We start from the raw sequence: 16,915 nt of genomic DNA, 5'->3' as shown, positions 1-16,915 counted from the left end.
ATCAATCTCAAGGATTTTAATTTGTGTTTTTTCCTCCCTTGATTGCAAGCATCTTCTCCTTTGTTTATTAGTAAATCCTTCTGTCCTTAGTATGATGCTGCACGTAGTGATCCCTTTTCTGAATAGTAGAATGAGTTATTTTTTAAATTATAGTTAATACCAGTTAAGCATTAAGTGTGAACTTACGTGCCTTATACGTATGTTTTCATTTCACCGCTCTGTGAAGTGAGGTACCGTTAACTTTAATTTTTTTAGTGAAGCAATATATATGATCATGAGATGATCTTGTCTTTTTCTTTCTGATTTGGGTCAACATTTGTCTTTTGTCCATTTCTATTTCTATAGTATTTTAATTTCTTATTTGAAATTTTTTTTTCACATAGTAGCTTTGTAAGGATGTTCCTTGTTGTCTTAGGGTTATTTTGAAATGACTTTATTTTCCCATACCAGTGGCAACAGAGATTCAGTGCAGACTGGGGTGAGAGGTCTGATAGTCTTACTAGGCTTCTTAATTCAAGAGTACCTTGTTCCATTCATACAGAGAAGGGCAGTTTCTTTACCCGACGCTGCTTCCTTTTATTGGGTGGAGAGTGGGCTGGCATGACTTCCGGTTTTATGATTCTCTTTTGTTTCTGTACGACCCTGAATTTCCATCACTTGCTTCCTTCTTTCCCTTTGCCACCAAACTGTCAAAGCACGTCTTCCCCTTCTAAGTTGTCTCTTTCCCCCAGAAGCAGTGCCTTCCCAAATTGTAAGCTGCAACTACTTTCTAGTTCCTTCCTTTCAATTCCTTAGTAACCGCTGCTCTGATCTGCCAGGTCTCAGACCTTTCTTCATTATTTTCCCATTTGGGGTGTGTCCTTCTCGTGTGGGATAAATTTGATCTGTGTCTGACGTTGCTAGAACCCCGCTGCCTCTTTTCTGTGCGGTGTCTGCCTGACTCTACTCCAGCGTGGGCTTGGGAGCCAACTCAGCTGGTTTGAGATGTTCATTTCTCTACCTACCTGCAAATTGAAGTTTGTAGTACTCTCTGCCTCCTAGTTTTGTAGTAGGTGTGGGTTCAGGGTGGTTTTGGTATCATTGTTGTTCTGTATGGTTTTTATAGGATGTTTGGGGAGATTGGAACGTCAGCAGCTGGCATGATTCTACAAGACAGTGCTCTTTGACTTTCCTCGTAGTTTAGCTTTTAAATTTTTTAATATTAGCATCCCATTTTTATTCTTCAAGAACTCTTTCTTATTCTCTGCTTGTTGTTTTAAATGTATCTTGTTCTCATTCCAGGGATATAACATCCTCTCTGAAGACATTTATTATAGCTTTTAAAAAGTATTCCAGGGAGAATATTTATTGTATCTTTTAACAAAGTATTCTTCTACTCGCTGTGTTGTCTCTCTTTTCTCCAATTGTTTCTCCTTCTTTTTTAAAAATTTGTCTTGTCCTTGTTGGTAGTTTTCCTGAAATACCTGGTGTGCTCTGGCTGGCTGTTCACGTGTGCTGGTGAAATGCCAAAGCTGATGGGCAGCTCCGGCCTGAGCAGGTATCTGGGCTCCCGGGGCTTATTCCAGCATCACTGGTAGGTGAGCTGTCTTTCACACTGAAGGGGACCTTCCCAGATGTCTGTATTCGAAGTCTTTTCTCTGGGCAACTCTGTTTCTCCAGAGACGAATCCTTTAATATCCTTCTTGGATGAGGTGGGTAAGGGTTGGAATAACCTGTTTGCTCAGATTGAGGAGACAACGTGAGTAAAGGGGTTCAGGGCACTCCTGTATTTGGTGTGCAGATTTTCTCTCAGTTCCCCCACCCCTCAGTTCCTCGTCCATGGTAAGTTCTAAGCTTTTGGGGGATTGAAAGGGTCTGTGTTCTTATAATCATCTCCTGACTAGGCACCTGTGTTTTGCTTCCATTGTTCTTTTCACTCTGTTATCATCCCTCCAGCCACTTCTATTTTCTAAAGAGTTATTGACCTTTTCATCCACTGTCGTCTCATATATCTTTTTAAAATCCCTTTACTGCCATGTAGTTATTTTAGGTGGGAGAAGAAATAGATGTATGTGGTCCTGTTTTTAAGTTGCATTTTGATTACATTAAGTACTGAAGCTTGCACCCATTTCTGCACTCATCTAGATTAATTTCAGCCTATTTTCCTAACGTTTAATAGAACAAAATAAAATTTCACTGTTTTCCAGAAAGATAATTACAATTTTTTTGGCAGTTGGACTGAGAATTTTTTTTTTTTCAGGCAGTCCAGCTGCCAGAAAAGATTTCCCAGTTGTATTAAAATTTTGAATTTTGTCTTTGATCAGTGAGTATAGAGTTCACTCTGTGGTAGGTGATTCCATTGGCAGGCTATAGATAAGTGTCTAAGCCTGTGGTCTCTAAACTTCTCTGGGCTGCAGACTGAAGACAGATAGCATGGTTAAAAGAATACAAATAAGTATGAAAGACTAGTAATTATAGCATCCCCTATCAAAATTAAATAGAAAACAGGGTGGCTTTATCTTGAATGCCGGGCTGTTATTTTAAAATCACGTTCGTAAGTTGAGAATTGCATGAAGATACATTTGTTGATATTTTACACTTCTCGACTCTTTATTTTTTTTTCCACTTGTTGCTAGAGCACCTCCTTGAAAGCCCCCCTGCTGATTTAATTAGCAAATGCCAATTAGAATTACAGCTGGTTGGATTTGGGTACAAGTGTGAAGCAGTTGATCTCTTGAGAATGAAAATGTTTTGCTTTCGAACTCTCTGGGAAAAGCATACCTACAGCTGATTTTATAATGCTGTGAAGATACATTTTTGGTAACGTGCTATTAAATATGTTTCACTTTAGAATCATTGTCTCACCTCTCTCTGGTTGCTAGTCTTGGCTTGTTATGACTTCTCTTTATCATGTGATTCATGATCTTGGCACATCACCCAACCTCGTTGAGCCTTTGTGTCCTCATCTGTAAAACGGTGCTATTAGTCCCTGCTTTACTCTTTTACACAGTTGCAAAACACATAGCATAAAATGCTGTTCAAGTTTACACTGTCACCATTATTGTTGTTACTGTAATTGTTATTTGCTGGCCTGTTACCTTTCCATCCTTCTATAGAGAACAGTAATGTACTGAAAAGAGCACATTGGCCTCAGAGTCAGGAAATCCTGCCTTCTTCACTTATTAGCAATGAGAACTGGGGAGTCTCCTGATCACTGTCTGAGCCTCCGTTTTCCCTTTCTTAAGTGGGGTTAGTTATATCAGAACTGTGGTGAGGCTCACGAAGATGCTTCATGAGATCTGCAAAGAATATTGTAAATCTAAGGGATTGTTTTTGTGCTTCTTTATTCCCTCCTAGATTTCCTACTTGTTCCTTTTAATATTACAGCAAAGGGGGCAAAAAGTTGAGTGTTAAAAGCGTGTTTGGAATTTAAAAATATGCTCTTGGTTACCTTTATTAGATAATCTTAATGTCAGTGAGATTTATGCTGGGGAGTTGTGTGGAGTGAACGAGAGATGAGTGTTCCGGAACTCAGCAGGGTGGAGGCATCCAGCAGAGACTCACAGACCATCTAGAGATGGACCAAAGGCCATGCTCTCTCCTTTGAAAAGTAAATACACGAGATCCCCATGTGGATCCCAAACCCATCAGCATTAGTGAGACCAGAAATCCAGTACCTTCATCACAAGCTAGTCTTAGCCCATTTAGAATACAGGCTGCTCTTTTGTTCACCCTGGTTATGCTTTGACTAGAATCAATGTAGTTTTCTTTAGTATCTAACATTTTTCTCTTTGTGTTTTATGTTTTTAGAAAACCACATGTACTTATTTGAAGGTAAAGATTATTCTAAGGAGCCTAGTAAAGAAGACAGAAAATCGTTTGAGCACCTGGTGAATCTTCAGAAAACCCTTTTGGAGAAGACTAGTCAAGAGGGCCGGTTACTCCGAAAGAAAGGCAGTGTAAGAACTATTAATTTGTGTAAGGATAAATTCTCTCAAACGTTCATCCTAAGAGAACAAAAAATGATGCTGGGAGTGATTGGTTAAGAAATAAGTGTGTAAGTGTTTGTTGAAATACAAGTATCATTGACTGTACCCTAGTATAAAAACTATGTAAGAAGTTGGCATAAAAATAATAACGAGGAGCGTATATTTTACCGTTTAATGCAGGTGATAGCAGCCTTGTCTGTCTAAGCCACCCCTGAAGGGATCACTGTATTACACCAAAATACCATACCCTGCTGCTGACAATCATGACCCTGTGTCATTAAGAGAGGATGGCAATCATAAGTGTTGTATGTAATGTCCACAGTATTTGGCACTTAATCTGGGCTCATTAAATGCTAGTTGTCATTAAGATAATCATGATGTTGAAATATTCTGTTTAAGGCAGAATGATATAATACATTGAGGAAGATTTCCATTAAACATGGTTAAACCTAAAATAGCATCCTGCAGGGTATGCCTTCCATTTTTTTAAAAAGTTATTTTCTGAAGTACCTTATTCCTAATGAAGTTAATCAAAATGATGTATTGCTGTACTAACCATGGCAGTGCTTTGGCTGAGTTTAGAGCACAGTATCCTGGTTGCCATGCCTACAAGATGTCTTAATTGAAGTGTCTTGCTACCACTTCCCACCACCCAAGGTGACGTGGAGATGCAATGTCTTGTGAAATATTAAGCACGTTGCTTCTGTTCAGAGTGTGTTTTAGGGATGAATGAAACTCGTGAAGGAACAGGTAGCCCCCAACTTTCCTGGTTATGGAGCTTGTTCTTCCTACAGGTTCTCATCCCAGGCCTTGTGGAGGGGTCTACCAAAAGGAAGCGGATTCTGAGCCCAGAAGAGCTGGAGGACAGGAGGAAGAAAAGACAAGAAGCAGCAGCCAAGAGAAAGAAACTATTAGAGGAGGAGAAGAGGAGAAAGGAAGAAGCAGAACATAAGAAAAAGTATGTATGTGTTATTCGATTGCATTATTAATAAAGCTGAGGGTCCCAGTTGGTAAAGGAGTCACTATTGAGTAGTGAGTCCACAGTTGAACATCACTTTACAATTGCAGAAAATGTCTGTAAAGCTGGTAGTTCCTGCTGGTACTAGAATACATTTTTAAAGATTAAACTTTAACCTTAACAGTTAGTCTACTTAAGAGAACAGTCCTGAGTGCCTAAGGCAGAGAAGATGCATTCAGTTGAAGCTAGAAAATTTTAGGGTTTTATTTCAGCTGCCTAAGGAGAGTTGTTTACTTGAACATTCCCTTTTAGTCACATGTTCTTAAAAACAGTGACATCCGGTGGCTGCTCATGTTTGAAGTGTAGTCAGGAGGCAGTTAGGCTAATCAGTAAGGCTTCTTGTTTATTTACAAATAGGCAGAAAACAGGGTGAGTTTCTAATTGCATCTCCACTTGGCACTTACTGTTTGTGAATAGCAGTACAAGATGTGCTCCAAGGGAAACTGCGATAAGCCCAGTTAATTTCCTTACCTCTCTGGCCTGTTGAAGGATGGCCTGGTGGGAGTCCAACGATTACCAGTCCTTCTGCCTGCCTTCCGACGAGAGCGAACCAGAGGACCTGGAGGACTGGGAAGATGAACGCTCTGCCCAACTGGATTATGAGGACCCGGACTCGACCTCCATCAAGTATGTAAGCGGTGATGTCACCCACCCACAGGCTGGGGCGGAGGATGCTGTCATCGTGCACTGCGTAGGTAGGAGAAATGGTGGGGCCTGAGTCTTTATGGTACCACGGTCTGGGGAAGATGAGGCAGAACCCTGATTTAGGGGTGATTAATGGGCCCAGTGTAGTCTTGTGTGGTCAAAAAGAGTGAATTTTGGAACCAGGAGACTGGGATTTGACTCTTGTCCCTCTTGTTTATCCGGTTGAGCAGCCCAGCCTCTCTGGGCCCCAACTTCCTTATCTGTATAATGGTATAAGATCTGCCCTGTTCTCTGCACAAGGTTTTTAAGAGAGTACAAGGAGGTAACATCTGTAAGACAAACGAATCCTTTCCAAACTCCAAGCATGTTCTTCCCTCATGACCTTTGTACTTTTTACTTCCTTTGTCTGGAGCCCTCTTTCCCCACTTCGCCACATCAAGCATTGTTCAAATGCTGCATCTCAGAGAGGGTCTCTCTTGATTGCCCAGACCCCATCCTCACCCCTCTATTCTTCTCTAGCCACTTTCTTACCTTATTTTACTTGATGATACATCACCACCTGACGTATTGCCTATGTATTTGCTTATTTGTTTCATTGAACTGGAAAATAGCTTCATGGGAGTAGGGATTTCTTTTTGTCCACTGCTGTAACCCTAGTGCCTAAAACAGTTCTTGATACGTAATACTAACAAATATTTATAGTATGATTGAATGAATGAATGACTGTAAATACCAGGTACTAACTAGCTGTGTTAGCACCAGCTTGAGTAAGTCATTTAACCTTTCCATTTTCTTACCTGTAAAATGGGAGTTGTGTGCTGTTGTATTACATCTGCTCTGCATCTTTCCTCAGCCATCTCCCAGGAATTACAGAAGTACCGCAGAGATTCTGCTCTTTCAGAACACTAATTTTTTTGATGCTTTTCTGTTATGATGGCCAAGTATATTCCAGAAAACCTAAACATATTTGAGAAGTCCAGTGTATAATATGTGCAGGAGATTAGTTTCTTCTACAGGTCTCTTCGGTGTACCTTTGTTTTTTTAAATTGTGGACTGGATTTTGCCTCCTATAGAAGAAAATTTTCTCTTTCTTCTATCAGATGACTCTGGCCGCTGGGGCAGAGGTGGTTTATTCACAGCTCTGGAAAAAAGATCTGCTGAGCCAAGAAAAATATATGAGCTGGCTGGGAGAATGAAAGGTAAGAAGCAAAGCAGAAAGAAGGGGTAGGGATGGGAGAAGAGGGGAGAGGACGCTTAGGACAAGTATTAGGTGCGTTAAAAAGCACTAGATGAGGAGCGGGACGAGCCAGTTGGAGCCGCATTCTGTCATCAGTCAGCTGGTTGATATGCGACTTTGAGGCAATCCCTTCCCCTCCCTGTGTCTGTTTTCTCATTTGTAATTTGTGAATAATACTTATTCCACCCACCGCATGGGACTATAATGAGGATAATGAATGAATGTGCAAGTACTTTGATAAATGTCAATCCCTGCAAGCATGTTAAAAGTGTTGGCTTGAAGATCATTTCATTGTTTACCCAATTGCCTCCATCTTCTTGAGGGAATATCTCCTGAAAGTGTCAGAGTCCTGTGGGAGAGAACTGAGACATACCACTGAAGTGCTAACAAGACCTGGGTGCTGAAGGGAAGGAGGTTGTATTATGAAGTAACACTCCCTGGAGGCAGAAGTAGAGCTGTGCGGGGCAGGGGAACTTGGAAGCTGAACACTATTCCCCCTTGGCATAGGGAGGGGCCGGGGCACCTCCTGTTATGTGTAGAGATCACAAAGTGGCAAGAGGAGTAAAGTGATTATTGTGATTAGCCTCTCAAGTTCCATAGGAAATAAAGGATCTTGTCCAGTGGAGGAGGGCTCTTCACATTTCTTAGAGATTGTTTTTTTCCTGATTCTTCTGCTCACTTCTCCAGGGTAGAAGGGGATGTAAGGACTTAGAGTGAATCCTCTTTCTACTAAAACAGATTACATATTACAGGGCTTAATATGTGTGAAATAATTAACCCAGATCTAGATATTGATTGGGCAGCTGGAAAAGGAGAGAGTTCAGGAGGAGGTCGGAGTTAGAGATGCCGGCTGAGAAGTTCCCATTTGAGTGAGGAGTGGGAGGGCAGAGAATAGAGCATGGAAAACACCTCCATTTAGGAGCAGAGGCAAGAAGGGGAGAAAGAAGGAATTGTCAGAAAAATAAGAGAACCTTGAGAATGGAGTGTTTTGAGGTACAAGGGAAGAGAGATGTCAAGAAGTGGTCTGTAGTGTCAGACACTGACGTGAGGATGAGCATTGGGAAAAGGCCATTGGATTTGCCCCAAGGGCAGTCACATGACCTTGGAGCACTTGGAGAGAGTGTGAAAAGTAAAACCTGGTTGCACAGAGTTAAGGCGTAAGTGGTCAGTAAGGAAACAGAGATGGGGGTGTGCACTGTTTTCTGAAGAAGGACTGAAATAAGGTGGAGCAGGGTAGATGAAAAGTGGGCTTGAGTTATCGGGAGGGCTTCATGGAAAGTGGTGAACGTTCTCTTAGGCCTGGAAGGGTAGGTTGGGTTGAATTTAAATAGGTGGAGAGAAAGGGCAGGAGAGTCCATAACCATGTCTCATTCTTTTTGGTATCCCTGTAACTCCACCGTTCCCAGTATGGGATATTGAATGATCCCTGCAGCTACACAGTGAATGTTTTTGGGGAATGTTGTGTAGGTCAGACAGGCTGGAATAGAGGGTTTAGGCTGAGGAATAGAGGAGAGTTAGATTTTAAAGAAGAGAGATTTGGGCCACATTATAGAAGACTGTACATGACTTGTCCAGGGAGATGCCATTCTAGGCAGTACCTTATCCAATGGCTAGTGGCTAGATACGGGAGATTTGAGTAGAAGAATGGCACAGCAGAGCAAATATTTTAGAATGACCTGAACAATTGGGGTATGCAGGATGGATTGAGAGGACAAAAGGTTCAAACTGGAGTAGGCCAAAAAAAAAAAAAAAATTGGAGTATGCAAAGCCATAGAATTAAATTAGCTCGTTTCTCTAGAGAATTTGATTTGATTTGGGTGAGGTAGGAAAATATTCAAATACAAATATGTAAGTATGGTAGAATACAATATTTGAATAGTTTAAGACAAACGTAAGACTCTTCTGAAGGAATTTCACGTTCATAGTGCCCCACCTCCTCCCAGCCTGGATGCCTCTGGGTTTTGCATTCACTCTCCAATGCCTACAGGAGTACTTTGTAGGCAGCGTTTGAGAGGCACTGAATTAGATCATAAAAATTCAGGCGTGAAGGGGGTGACATGGTTGCATAAGACATTCCTTCTTTAATCTCCCTTTTTAACCGATGGTTTAGACATCTAAACATGAACAAAGGTGCTTTGGTGGGTCTTTTGGGAGACCCAAGAGAAGACTCACCCACCACTGCAACTGGTAAGAGACAGACACAGCTCCGTATAGGCAAGGAACCAGTGGAGCCAGCAAAACTGCCTAGACCCCTCCCACTGCTGTAGGGCAAAAATCAGGTGAGTGCTGCCCTGGGCAGGTACCCACACACAGAACTTGCAGAAGTCCAGCCTTCCTGAAGGGAGACTCTGGCACACCATTGCAGAAAAAGAAAAATATGACTTTGCTTGCAGCCAAGGTGGTAAGAGACTTTCCCAGCATCAACCCTGCCCCCAAGGAAACACTTCGAGGGGCTGATTTTTCTGGCAGAGGCACCCAGCTACCCTCGCCAGGTGCAACACAGCTGGAAAAACCTGTTTCTCTCTGCCAGCGTCTGGAGTACTAAGGTGGGGAGCTCCACGACTGTGGGAAGGAAGGATATTGGGAAAGAGGCAGATAAGAATTTCAAATGGTGTCAAAGACATGTGCTCAGGAAGTAGGAAGTTCACTCAAGGACCCCTGGGGGTGCCACCCTGGGGGGTCTCCCTACCAGGTGTGTGGCACTCCCAATGCACCAAGTGTTAAGCCCACACCTCCCCCCAACTCTGCTGCTGGCTCCCTGTGCTTGCTCCGCAGGGTGTCCATGAGAGCGAGCTCTGCTAGACCAGGAGCCCACTCAAAACAGGTCCTGTTGATGGGCAGGGAAGAAACCACAAACTTGGTTTCCACCTTCTGGGGAAAAAAGGTGTGCAGCCAACCTGGTGAATTGTAAGAATCAGAGAAGACACAAAAGCTTAAAAATTTGGCCACAAGACAGAGCAAGAAGAGTGGAGCACAAACACATAGGAAAAACTGAGATAATATCAAAACCATAGAACATAATACCCCATCTGCTGACGGTAATGAGCACAGAGTTTAGGACGTATCCGCTACTTCAGATTCAAAAGCACCAGCATGTACCAGGAATATGAAAAATCAAGGAAATATGGCATCACAAAAAGAAAATGACAGTTCTCTAGCAACCGTGCTCAAAGGCACAGAATATTATGATCTGACTGACAAAGAATTCAGAATAGCAGTTACAAAGAAACTCAATGAATTTTACAAGAAGACTCAGGCAACTCAGTAAAATCAGGAATAAAATATGTTAACATAATGACTTCTTTTCAAAGAGATTGAAATTTTAAAAAACAAAACAAATCGTAGAGCTGAGGAAGTCAGTGGATGAGATGAAGAATGCAATAGAGAGCAGCTATAGCGGGGGAGACCATATGGAAGAAAGAATAAGTGACTTCGGGAGATAGGAATTTTGAAATAACACGGAAGAGATGAAAGAACAGAAATTTTAAAAGAGCGAAGCAAGCTTATGTGAGTTACGAGATTGAAACAAGAAAACACAAATATCAGAATAATTGGGCTTCTAGAAGGAGAAGGGGACAAAGAGTTTAAGAAATAATAGCTGGGAACTTTCTAAACCTGGGGAAAGTCTTGGACACACATGTCCATGAAGCTAATAGATCACCCTGTAATCTCAATGCAAAAAGACCTTCTCCAAGACATATTATAATGAAACTGTCAAAAATCAATGATAAAGAATCTTAAAAGCAGCCAGGGAAAACAAGAATGTAACCTACAAAGGAACCCCTATTAGGCTATCAGCAGATTTCCTAGCAGAAACTCTACAGGTCGTGAGAGTGGAATAACATATTCAAAGTGTTGAAATATCAGAATTTCCAGCCAAGAATACTTTACCAGCAAAGTTATCTATTGGGTATGAAGGAGAAATAAAGGCTTTCCTAGGCAAACAAAAGCTGAGGGAATTCACCACCACTAGACCTGCCTTGCAAGAAATGCTGAAAGGAGTTCTTCAAGCCAAAATGAAAAGACACTAATCAGTGACATGAACACATATGAAAGTACACAACACACTGATAAAGGTAAAATATATAGAGTCAGATTTAGAAAACTAACTCAGTGTTAGGATGGTGTGTTAACCACTCAACTATAATTTAAAGGTTAAAGGAAAAGAGTAGTAAAAATAACTATAGCTACTATAAATTGCTAATGAATTACATAAAAACATAAAAAGAGGTAAATTGTTACATGTATAATATAAAAGGGAGGAGTAAAAGGGTGGAGCTTTTATAGGCAATTGAACACTGTTCTATGTTTCATGTAAGCGCCATAGTAACCACAAAGCAAAAACCTAGAGCAGATCCACAAAAGACAGAGAAGGGGGAACCAGAGTATACCACCACAAAAAATAACCAATTTACGAAGGTAGGCAGAAAACAGAGGGAAAGAGAAACAATGGAAGTACAAAACCACTGGAAAGCACAAGATGACATTAGTAAGTCCTTACATATAATTACTCTAAATGTAAATGGATTGGGGGCTTCCCTGGGGGCTCAGTGGTTAAGAATCTGCCTGCCAGTTCAGGGGACACGGGTTCGAGCCCTGGTCCGGGAAGATCCCACATGCTGTGGAGCAACTAAGCCCCTGTGCCACAACTCCTGAGCCCGCGTGCCTAGAGCCTTGCTTCACAACAAGAGAAGCCACCACAATGAGAAGCCTGTGCACCACAGTGAAGAGTAGCCCCCACTAGCCACAACTAGAGAAAGCCCACGTGCAGCAATGAAGACCCAGCACAGCCAAAAATAAATAAATAAAATGTAAATGGATTGAATTCATCAATCAAAAGGCACAGAGTGGCTAGATGGATAAAAATAACAAGACCCAGCTATATACTGCCTATAAGAGACCCACTTGGGCCTTAAAGACATATGCAGACTCAAAGTGAAGAGATGGAAAAATATATTCCATGCAAGTGGAAACTAAAAGAAAGTGGAAATAGCTATATTTATATCACACGAAATAGACTCTAAGCCAAAAATGGTAATAAGAAACAAAGGGGTCATTATATAATGATACAGGGATCAATTCATCAAGAAGATGCAACAGTTGTAAACATATATGCACATAACATCTGTGTACCTAAATACATTAAGCAAATATTAATAGCTATGAAGGGAGAACTAGACAACAATACAGTAATAATAGGGGACTTCAATACTCCACTGTCAGTGATACGTAAATCATGCAGACAAAATCAACAAGGAAATGATGGGCTTGAACCAAACATTTGACCCAGTGGACCCAACAGACATCTGTAGAACATTCCATTCAACAGCAGCAGAATACACATTCTTCTTAAGTGCACTTGGAACATTTTCAAGGAGACATCATATGACAGAGCAAAAAACAAATCTTAGCAAAATAAGACAATTGAAATCATACCAAGTATCTTTTCTGTTCACAATGGTATGAAACTAGAAATAAAACGAGGAAAGCTGGAAAATCTGCAAGTGTGTGCAAACTAAACAACACACTCCTGAACAACCAATGGGTCAAAGAAAAAACCAACAGGAAAATCAAAGAATATTTCAAAAAAATGAAAATAGAAACGCAACATACCAAAACCTATGGGGTGCTGCAAAAACAGTTCTGAGAGGGAAGCTTATAGTAATAAATGCAAATATTAAGAAATTAGAAAGATCACAAATAGTCAACCTAACTTTACCCCTCAAGGAATTAGAAAAGAGGAGTAAATTAAGCCCAAAGTTAGCAGAATAAAGGATGTAAAAGTCAGAGCAGAAATAAATGAAATAGAGACCAGAAAAACAAAAGGTCAATGAAACTAAGAGCTAGTTTTTCAAAAAGATAAACAAAATTGATAAACCTTTAGCAAGACTAAGAAAAAGAGGAAATACTCAAATAAAACCAGACAAGAAATTATAACTGACCCTACAGAAATACATAGAATCATAAGAAACTACTATGAATAATTGTACACCAACAAATTAGATAACCTAGAAGAAATGGATAAGTTCATAGAATACAACCTACCAAGACTGAGCCAGTAAGAACTAGAAAGTCTGAACAAATCAATGATGAGTAAAGAGATTGACTCAGTAATTAAAAACCTCCCAACACAGGAAACTCCAGGACCAGATGGCTTCACTGGCAAATTCTACCAAACATTCAAAGGAGAATTAACATCAGTCCTTCTCAAACTCTTCCAGAAAATTGAAGAGGAGGGAACACTTCCAAACTCATTCTGTGAGGCCAGTATTACCAATATCAAAGCCAGATAAGGACACTACAAGAAAACAACACTATAGACCAATATCTCTGGTAAACATTGATGCAAAAATTCTCAATGAAATATTAGCAAACCTAATTCAGGAACTCATTAAAAGGATTACATACCATGACCTAGCAGGAATTTTCCCTGGGATGTAGGGATGGTTCACATACACAAATCAATAAATGTTATACACCACATTAATAGAATGAAAGATAAAAGTGATCATCTCAATATATGCAGAGAAATCATTTGACAAAATACAACATCCTTTCGATAACATACCCTCTGCAGATTGGGTATAGAAGGAACATACTTCAGTATAATATAAAAGGCCGTATACAGCAAACCCACAGCTAACATTATATTCCACAAGAATTGAAAGCTTTTCCTCTAATATCAGGAACAAGACAGGGTGCCACTCTTACCCATACCTGAGTGGATTTGGAAAAGGCAAGACATAAGGAGGATTCAGAGTAGTCCTTCCTCAGGGATCTCATTCTGTAGTGAACTTTGTGTTCTTTCTGTTGCTCCCTTTTGTTTTACCTCAGATTTGAGTTTGGGAGGTGTCCTTTTATTTCCTATTGATGATAAAGAGTCAAGAAACAAAGGGCAAGATTTGGTAAGTAAACAACCACATCAGTTTATCAGAGCTGAACTTTGACTCCCATCACCTCCCCTTGAAACTACTCCTGCTCCCACCCAGCTAATGATCATTCCTCCTAGTTGGCCTTGATTGTGGCCCAGCACCGTGATCGTGCCAATGTCCTGTCTGGCATTAAGATGGCAGCCCTAGACGAGGGCCTGAAGAAGATATTTTTAGCAGCAAAGAAAAAGAAAGGTAAGCTCTTCCACTTGTGCCCAGGGATAGATGAATTTCTGCTCCCAAGCATATGATGTGATTTTTAAAGGGAGGTAAGAAATGTCAAGACCCCATTCAGCATACATGGTAAAGGTAAGCCCCAGTATGAGAGATCACAGAAGTAACAACCTCCCCATCTTGTATTTGCAAAGCCCTTTTCCTTTCTACATCACTTTTGTATCCATTATCTCTGTGGACCGCCTGTATCCACTTGGGTATTTGTATCATTTTACAGATGAGGAAGTAAAGGACCAGAGATGAAGTAAACTGGTCATAATGCAGTTGTGAAACGCCTCTTGGAGAGTCCCAGTCCGCATTAGCAGACAGTTCTCTGCCAAAAACCCGAGTTCAATTTTGTTTCTAAGCCCAGTGTGTCTCACAGTTTCTTGAACTGATTGACTTTTTTTAAATAAATTTATTTTATTATTTTTGGCTGCATTGGGTCTTCATTGCTGTGCACAGGCTTTCTCTAGTTGCAACGAGTGGGGGCTATGCCTTCGTTGCGGTGCACGGGCTTCTCATTGCAGCAGCTTCTCTTGTTGCGGAGCATAGGCTCTAGGCGCTGGGGCTCAGTAGTTGTGGCTCGAGGGCTCTAGAACGCAGCCTCAGTAGTTGTGGCTCACAGGCTTAGTTGCTCTGCACCATGTGGGATCTTCCCAAACCAGGTATCAAACCCACGTCCCCTGCACTGGCAGGCGGATTCTTAACCACTGCGCCACCAGGGAAGTCCCCTTGACTTGTTAAAGAATCTTTGCTTATTTTAATTACATCTTGATCATTGATCGTATTTTATTTCCATAGTACCTACTTATTTCCAGAGCCTGTAGGTCCTTGTGTTCAATAGAATTAATTTAATTTTCCCCTATTACAACCCCTCCCCAGAATATTTTTGACATTATAATCATATACTTTGAGTGGGACACACCAACATTATATACATTTTGTTCATTGGAAACCACAAAGTGACTCAGAATATGTTATTATCTCCTATGTATATTTTATACACATTAATCAATTTGATGAATGAAGACATCATGATTCTTTTTTTTTTTTAACAGCAAGTGTCCATCTTCCACGCATTGGACATGCCACAGAAGGTTTTAACTGGTATGGTACTGAGCGACTTATTCGGAAACACTTGGCCTCAAGAGGCATCCCAACTTACATGTATCCTTTTGTTATCCTGATGGTGTGCACTTCCAGCTCAGAAGGGGAAAATGTCTTGCATTTTTCTGGTGTCATTATTTAATCCAAGGCCAAGTCTTCTTCTGCCATGTTTTTCAGTCTACCCCTCTTCAATGAGAAAAAACTAAGGAGCATTTTCTAACTTGTATATATCCAAGGAGGTAAAATATACCCAAGCGTTTCTGGGTGCCAACAGCTAAATTAAAAGATATACGAAGAGGGGAATTAATTGAAGAATTGCCACTTGCTAACATACTGAATCTTTTTCACATCAATTCTCTGGAGATCCTTCAGGCCCACAGACCAAGGCCTGATTCTAAGAACTTCACTCTGTTCACTAAAATAAACACACCAGCAAACAAACAAGTGAACTGTTTTATTTCTGAACCCATTCAATGTATTCTTAAGGAGCAGTGTGAAATTCATTTTGACCATGAGGATATAATGTAGATTTGCTGGACTAGTATTTTCTTCTAATGACCTGCTTGCTGTATAAGTTAGCATTGTTTGAACTGTACTGAGCCCAGAGTTACTAGAAGAAGCTGAATTGGCCCCCAAGTGCTATAATTATACAGAAACTTCATCTTTTTACTTAGATACTTACTGAAATGAATTCACTCAGTGGTGGTTTCTTTAAACCAATGTAAAAACTTAGCAGAGAAGTTATGTTTTATACACTTGCACAATTCAAGCAGTATCAAAAGAGTTTTAGTATATCAGATGATAATTCTACAGTAATAAGTACTAACAATATTGGAAAGATTTATGATATGGTAAAAAGAAACTAAGGCATGCTACTTCTGGAGTGGTTATTTCAATACTTACTAAAGAACTAGTCATTTTAGTAAAGTTGATTTTAAAAAGTTTTAAAGTTTTTTAAAGTGATGAAATATATATTCCTTGACCATCCTTACCAGCTACTACTTTCCTAGAAGCAAGGCTGCCATCCTTCATCCACAGGCCTCATCTTCCTCCTTAGGACAGCCGGTGCCTTAACAATCGGCTCAACATCAGATCCAGCCTTCAGCAACCAGCTAAGATGTTTGCTCAAAGCTACTGTAATAGAATATTTCAAAAAGGAATCAGGATCTGGTGGTACTCTGTTTTCTGAATTCGAATTTTGTTCTCTTGGATGTGGTACTGATGTGGTGCGTGTAATACAGGGATGCACAAGATATTTGGGAAGATCCTTTGGCAGCTTGCCAGGGCCCCAGTTTGCACAGCTATTTGCATAATAATAAATACATTTTCTATCTCTAATGGTTTCTTTGCTTTCTTTCCCCTCAGTCTAGTTTTCGTCCCCTCCATCAGACTGATTTCTTTATAGTGAGAAAGGTGAGTGGATTAAGGAGAAAGGAAAGGTAATAGGAGAACAGGGTGGCTCTAGGGGAAGGAAGCACCTTCAACCAGTTCGTGCTTTGGAAAGATAGGTCTCCGAGGGGAAAGGCTGAGAAATGAGGTTCCTGATCCAGACGTGTGGAGCCCCTCCTGCCCTTCTCTCTATCCTGCTCAGCATTCAGAGCTAGAAGAACACACGTTGGCCCAGAGGCCTGTCAAATGTGACTTCAGAGAAACCAGAAGATCACCCCCCCTCCCACCGAATCAGTTCAGCTGCAAGAAATAAGGGATTTGTGGAAATGGCACAAAGCTGACAGGGAATGTCAGACTGGGGAGGGCAGGGGGCAGAGAACCACAGGAGAAGGAGTCTTAGGAGGAG

General features: G+C 40.8%; 1 protein-coding gene across 5 annotated transcripts in view; it reads left to right on the top strand.

The window, feature by feature from the left end:
• The window catches only part of CHD1L (chromodomain helicase DNA binding protein 1 like), a 50,981-nt gene extending 34,523 nt beyond the window's left edge, over positions 1–16,458 (top strand). For 2 of the 5 annotated variants that reach the window (XM_019919620.2, XM_019919619.2), the window contains exons 16-23: positions 3,790–3,938; positions 4,763–4,926; positions 5,476–5,681; positions 6,732–6,830; positions 13,703–13,773; positions 13,878–13,992; positions 15,072–15,180; positions 16,116–16,458. In XM_019919620.2, coding sequence (XP_019775179.1) covers positions 3,790–3,938; positions 4,763–4,926; positions 5,476–5,681; positions 6,732–6,830; positions 13,703–13,773; positions 13,878–13,992; positions 15,072–15,180; positions 16,116–16,194 — 992 coding nt within the window. In that variant the 3' untranslated portion in view covers positions 16,195–16,458. Of the gene's footprint in view, positions 1–3,789; positions 3,939–4,762; positions 4,927–5,475; positions 5,682–6,731; positions 6,831–8,978; positions 9,415–13,702; positions 13,774–13,877; positions 13,993–15,071; positions 15,181–16,115 lie in introns of those variants that run through there. The other 3 variants (XR_002173110.3, XR_002173109.3, XR_012333490.1) reach the window with 3 other exon arrangements.
• The last annotated feature ends 457 nt before the right edge of the window (positions 16,459–16,915 follow it).

This window comes from Tursiops truncatus, chromosome 1, assembly GCF_011762595.2.
Source record: "Tursiops truncatus isolate mTurTru1 chromosome 1, mTurTru1.mat.Y, whole genome shotgun sequence".
Lineage (NCBI taxonomy): Eukaryota > Metazoa > Chordata > Mammalia > Artiodactyla > Delphinidae > Tursiops > Tursiops truncatus.
Note: the sequence above shows the minus strand (reverse complement) of the source record. Positions and strands in the feature narration are given on the sequence as shown.